At 44.7% G+C, this 6,652-nt stretch overlaps 1 protein-coding gene across 1 annotated transcript; it reads left to right on the forward strand.

Annotated features, from left to right (window-relative positions):
* The first annotated feature begins 4,115 nt into the window (after positions 1-4,115).
* LOC147441668 (UDP-Glycosyltransferase superfamily protein) lies at positions 4,116-6,112 on the forward strand. The gene has a single exon (XM_086483775.1). The coding sequence runs from the start codon at positions 4,301-4,303 to the stop codon at positions 5,753-5,755; it is 1,455 nt and encodes a 484-aa protein (XP_086339901.1). The 5' UTR covers positions 4,116-4,300; the 3' UTR covers positions 5,756-6,112.
* Positions 6,113-6,652: the final 540 nt, after the last annotated feature.

Consider the following 6,652-nt stretch of genomic DNA (forward strand, 5'->3'; position numbering starts at 1 on the left):
ATACAACTTAAGGATAGTCTGGACCTTGTTAATGCTTACAATGCTACATTATAGTAAGAAAATATACATGTTTCTTTTTAATGATCAATGCATTTGTCTTATAAGACTAATTCTCTTTTATTGTGCACAAATCTAACTAGTGTGCATGCTTTCAATCATGTTTGTGATGACGACGTCTCTCAAACACCAAGTAGAATTTGTCACTCTACTTTGGGAGAATGAAATGGACTAAAGAGTAGACATGCTTGCGGCAGCTACGTCTCCCAAGCACCAAATGGACTAGTCATCTATCTTGGAATGATGTCGTAGGGTAAAAAGGGATCCTCTACCCGCTAAGAAACACTAACTGCTTTATGTCTTCTACCTCATAGTCGAGGACGACTATGATTTCAAGAGTGAGGTAATGTCATAAAATTTAATATCTAACCAATCCAAATGATTTTCTCATATTAAATTGATTATTTAATGTGGGAGAATAAACGAGAATAAAGGTTAGAATATCGACACGTTCTTATAGATCTATCTCAACATGGGGCCAAGGTTAAAGGGGTCCAAATGAGAGATGATCTGTCAAAGAGCAAGGCTAGCTAACGGAGCTTAAAGACCTTAGGGTTACCTTCACTAAAGACCTCCAATGATTAATGTTTAAAGTCCTTTGACCTTAGGCAATCTAGGGTTGTGCTTGAGGTGGGAATCCAGCCCAAGCTTGAGGTGCTTGTCGTGCTTGCTGACTAAGGTGCTTGAGGTGCTTGCTGGCTAATCTTTTGCAGATGGCCCCCCCTTTGGATCCCTATTTTCCCTCCTTTGGATCCCTACTGTGGCCGGTCTGCTAGCTTAACCAATATTCTAGCCTTTTCTCCCCTGGCACTTCCCCACATTAAATGATCAGTTTAATATGAGAAAATCATTTAGGAGAATTAGATATTGATTATTATGACATTGATTAAGTACTATGGTTATGTTGCTACCGCTAATTACGTTCACCCTCTATGTTCTCAAAGAAGTCTCACAAAAATGCTCACTCTAATTCTCTTAATTCCGCTTTCTCAAAGTTCATAGGCTATTTCTATTACAACTTTCATCATGGTAGGTGCTCCCTTTGGCCACGAGCAAGTATTGTTGCCTGTTTGCATTGCTCTATACTCCAGTGCTCTGGAGTGACCTCCACTACACTCTTTCTTACTAGCATTGAATTTTGGTTGAAGCCACTAATTTAGGGCCACATCCACTACCCAAATCTATGATGCACTTGTCCTTCTTTAGGCTCAAGAGCTTGCAATCCCACAAACTTTTGTCGTCTCCTTCCAACAAGTACACAACTTTGAATTTGGATTGAAGCCATGATAAGAAGCCACAACCACTGCCAGATCTATGACATGCTCGTCCTAAAGAAAATTATATAAGGAAATATATATTGTTAACACTTTGCCTATGGATTAGCTTACACATGTACCCTAGTGCATCGCAGGCGACTTGGCCAATACCCCAAGAAGTCATGAAAAGACATACTACAAGGCAAGTCCCAAAAAGGGCGATTGCAGGCCAGACATAAGATCTTGTTTTGTTTTGTTGTTTCCATTCTTCATGCCCATGGACATCCCAATACTCACGTCCTGACATTAGAGATACCACTCCAACAACTGCGCAATTCAAAGACTCAGCGATGGTGATGTGGCGACGTGTTCATGTGTAGAGGGCAGCCCAAGTCTTCAAGGCATGAAGAGCAAAAAAAATGACCTTGGAGGCACTTTCGAGCATGATCAACACCACCACCTCACAACTTTCAAGCTTCCCTGCACCATCAAGTCTAGGCCCATCTTGGACCACCTCCTCAACGCCCTCTTCTATGATAACGGCAAGTCCTCTAGCATGTTGGCCATGCACGAGCTTATCAATCCCCCCTTCAACAACTTGTTCATGGAGCTCGCAATCATCTATGGCACTGAAAACTTGCGCTTTGCCAATGGCTACTCATAATTTACCGGGAATCTACCTAACTTAAAGCCCTGGTTTAATGTTTAGTGCTTATACTTTCACTTTTGACTTGGGACTTTGTCCCACGGAAGCCTTGTCCTCACATGGTACCTACTCAAAAACAAGTCAAAAATAGGCACAATTGAAAAATAATAGATGGGATTGATTTCATTAGACATATTGCACTAAAAGTCCTGATGCATTTTGAAGATCTGCACAAAGCTAGAAGCTACCATTAGTTATTCCCACAAAGTGTTCTTAGCAAATTTCATCATGTATCTCACCTAGAAGAGTGAGAAGTGGGAAACATTTTCCGAAGCCTTATAGAGAGTGGCGATGAGGTTCCTGAGCAATCCATCAAATGTTTGCTCACCAGTATTCAACCTCAAAGCAAGATTCCAAACAAGGAAAAACCCAAAAGGAAGCATTTAACTTCAACCTTCCCTAGGCTTTTTGTTCAATGATAATAGAGAGAAGCTCAAAGACCTCCAAAGAATGGTGATGGTAGACACGATAGCAAACAAGAAAGCCACAATCAACACCATGGCAAACATTGTAGAAGAGATGTTAATGTAGATTGCACTAGAGATTATCCACATGTTGATGGATATTGCAGTAGACATGATTGACAAAAGACAAAATATGAAAGACGAAGAGAGCATGAGAGAATACAGAAGGAATTGTAGCCACAGGGATGATGATTGAAACACTCATAATCTTACATATCTTTTGTATTTATCTTGACTCCTATTTTGTGTCGAACAAAGAGGACATATATTCACAATAGTGGATGTTACAACTACACAAGCACGACTCCAGCTCATCGATAACATTGCATGGTCCGTTATTTATATCCAATTCCCTATGCCTATACGTTTGCTTGGTGCAACACATAAATGCTACGGGGTAGGGCACGACTTTCGTTTCTTACAATTTTTGGAGAGAACATAGTGCCAACTCTCCACCATACTTTTGTATGGCACTTCTGTATGATGTGCATTGCATATTTAGCATTTTCACTCTGTGACGCTTCATTGCAAGACAAAATATTTAACTATTCATATTTCTTTTATTTAGCTTGATTCAAACATTGTCCTCTGGCTTGCGCAATTCGACAATTACCAGCTCCGTAGTGCATTTCAATTTTTAATTTGTTGACTATTTTTGTGTTTTTTTAGTTTGTCAATGCTTCCTTAAGTTTAGTTTAGTCACATGTTTTCCTCACTAGTGCATGCTCAATATCGATCATTGAATCTATATATCAAATCTTCTTTTCTCACAGTTCAACAATTCAAGTTATGTATTACAGTACTCAATGCACTCTGCACATGTTTGCTTTATTTCTAGGTGGTTGATGTGCTTCTCTTTCTCTCTCACAAAACCTTGCTTTAGTGTGCTTACATTCTTGCTGCGACTTGCATATGCATATAATGCATCCGTGTGAGAAAATAAGACCAAAAAAGGAAGATTTGCTTGGTTAAAAAAGGGAAGATTTGGGAGCGCATTAGTGTGTGTGTGTGTGTGTATATATATATATATATATATATATATATATACATTAAAAAAACCTAGGTTTAGTATAAATATCCCATCTATGAATTTTGGAGGATTTCTTTGGTAATATCCTTCAATTTTAGCCAATTTACCTCTAAAATGGTCGGGGAGCTCAGGCTAGATTCAGACAGAGCGGCAGCAAAGAGGGAGAAAGGGGCGTGCTTTCTTGGTGGCAACTCCTCATTGGAGCAAGAAGAAAGAGGACACTTCTGGACCCACCAAAAATTAGGCGAGCCCTCCCCCCTCCCCCCCCCCCCCCGAAATCTTCAGCTATCGCTTGCCTTTACAACGCGAGTCACGGACTGTGCAATTTAAGCGCAGGAAAACGTGGTCATGCTATCCTTGCGACATCGTTGATTGGCTGAAAGCTTGTTTGTGAGATTTGTTGCCGCCGTCCTATGTGAACGATTAGGTGGGGGCAATGTTCAAGAAAAATAGTTTTACCAAACATACAAAATTTCAAAATTTTTGGGTTTTTACACTATTTTTCTCTATTATGGGAGGAATTTCTCCCTTTCCCCTTCCCCCTTGCCCAAGGGGCATTGAAACATTTTTCGCGGGGAAAGCTTTTGTACCTCTTCTGCTGGCCTTGAATTGCAACTTGGAAGTAAAAGCCGAAGCCTTCAAGAAAGGTTGTTCCGCAGTTCCAACTTCCAAGTTCCACGAGAAGGGGCACGTTCGAAGTTTCACGAAGTACCTGCTTCGATTTTATTATGCTCATGAACTCAAATCGTGCAAGAGCGTGGAGCAGCGGCGGCTGGGCAGCAAGGCCATGCCCTCTCTCCGCCTGCGCGTCTTGCTGGCAATAGCCATAGCTGCCGCCCTGCTGTGTGCGCTTCCGCTGCTCCTCCACATGCGCGCTCTGCTGTCGCCCTGCAATTGCACCTCTCCCACCAACGGATCTGCTCAACCTCCCTTCCGCGGCGACCTGCGCCTCCTCTCCTCCTCCTGGAACCACCTCACCTTCCCCTCTTCTGCCTCTAACTCTTCCTCCTCCTCTTCCCTCCTCCTGCTGCACATCGCCCTTTTCGTCAAGAAGTGGCCTTCCACCTCCTCTGTTGGGGGTCTAGAGCGCCATGCCCTCACCCTCCATCGCCACCTCGCCTATCGCGGCCATCACATCCATGTCTTCACCACGGATGGCATCACCGCACAGGTTCGCGACGAGCATGACGGGAGCCTCCATCTCCACATCTGCCCTCCCAACGAGCGCGGCCTCTTCGACATAGCGCCTGCATGGGATGCCTTCCTGACACTGAATGCCAGCAGGCCCTTCGATATCGTGCACAGCGAAAGCGTAGCTCTCCCGCCCGCGAAGGCTAAGGAGGTGGGCGGGGCAGCGGTGGTATCATGGCACGGAATTGCCTACGAGATCATTCACTCCGACATTGTGCGCGAGCTGAATAGGCTGGAAGAAGGGCAGCCTCGGGCGAAGGATCTGCAGAGGGCACTCTCGGAGCGCATTTCAAGAGTCGTAGAGGAGGTGAGGCTCTTTCCTAGCTACGCTCACCATGTCGCCACCAGCGATTACGCAGGCGATGTGCTGAATACGATTTATCAGATCCCGCTCCATCGCCTGCACATCATCGTCAATGGCGTGGATGAGCAGGTCTTCCATCCAGATACCACCGCAGCGCAGAGCTTCCGCGCGGCGTGGGGGGTGCCACCCACAGCGATGGTTTTTGGCGCTGCAGGTCGCCTGGTGAAGGACAAGGGCTATCCCCTTCTCTTCCATGCCTTCTCGCTCCTCTTGGCAGAGCACCCCTCCGTCTTCCTCCTCATCGCAGGAGATGGGCCCTGGGCAACTCGCTTCAAAGCCCTCTCTCCCACCAACGTGGTGGTGCTGGGGCCGCTGCGGCCTGCCCAACTGGCGCATTTCTACAACGCCATCGACATCTTCGTGAACCCCACTCTGCGGGCGCAGGGTCTGGACCACACGCTCTTGGAGGCGATGCTCTGTGGCAAGCCCATTCTGGCCACACACTTCTCCAGCATCACCACCTCCCTCATCGTCAACCCGAGCATGGGCTACACCTTCCACCCCAATGTCCCCTCGCTGCTAGCATCCATGCGAAGCCTGATGACGGACGGCAAGCAGGCTTTGCAGAAGAAGGGAAAATTATGTCATCAGAGAGCGTCGTCGCTGTTCACAGCCACCAAAATGGCTTCCGCTTACGAGAGGCTCTTCCTCTGCATCAAAGATTCCTCCTATTGCATGTACAGCTAGGAGCCGAGTCCGTGACCTTAGTAGCTGTACCACATCCAATCTCAGATCCACAGACCAGCAGGCTTTACCACCTTCTTCGTGACCAAAAGGTCTTGGACGTGTATCCAAAACCTGGCACAGAGATAGATCATTTATGCATAGACGGACAGTCTCCCTACATCTCAAAGTTCTAGCTAGTCTATGTATGTGTGCAATCTGTGCTGGTGGTGTCCAGTGTATTTTAACCAGCGGAAATCCTAAAATCCCGGTTAGATCATGAGCTTGCCTTGAAGAAAACCGGAAAGTTTTCACAAATTTTAGTGTAATTACTGGTGAAAGCTTTAAATTTTGACCTAAAAATCGGGAGAATTTCGAGCTTGCCCTTATTTTCTTCGGTTACGAAAAATGTATTTTTCTAGCCTTGGTCCACATGTAAGGGACTTAGGTTGGAGGGGGATCACCTAAAATACATGTACCTATCTGGTGGGTCCAGCAAACATATATTTTTCGCTTTCTTTTTAGCAGGAAAGAAAGTATCATTTCAAGAACTTAAAAAAGAAACCGAACATATTGAATAGGAAATGGGTGTGTTATAGATCTTAGAAAATTCACATACAAGGGATTTTCATTTACCCTTTGCATGCACATGATATAGTAGTTTTGTATGTAACGAACACTCCAATGACTTAGGGGAGATGGGGAAAAGTAAGTAGGCTACTATGTCATGGTGCCTGAACCCACCATAGATCTCAATATGATCATTCTAGCATCCCCTCTCTTTGCGCACCCTTCTTGTATTGCATGAGTTTGGTCTCTTTGGCTATTCTTTCTCATACTAATTTCACTACGATACGAGACAAGATTGAGAAACATTGGCAAATTGTGCTAAATGTACTTGTATGTCGATTACGTAAACAT

Source organism: Adiantum capillus-veneris, chromosome 15, assembly GCF_014529385.1.
Source record: "Adiantum capillus-veneris isolate H3 chromosome 15, ASM1452938v2, whole genome shotgun sequence".
NCBI lineage: Eukaryota > Viridiplantae > Streptophyta > Polypodiopsida > Polypodiales > Pteridaceae > Adiantum > Adiantum capillus-veneris.

Bases quoted from the DNA above. Each gene is read 5' to 3' on its own strand.
- LOC147441668 (XM_086483775.1), top strand. From the start codon at position 4,301: ATGCCCTCTCTCCGCCTGCGCGTCTTGCTGGCAATAGCCATAGCTGCC.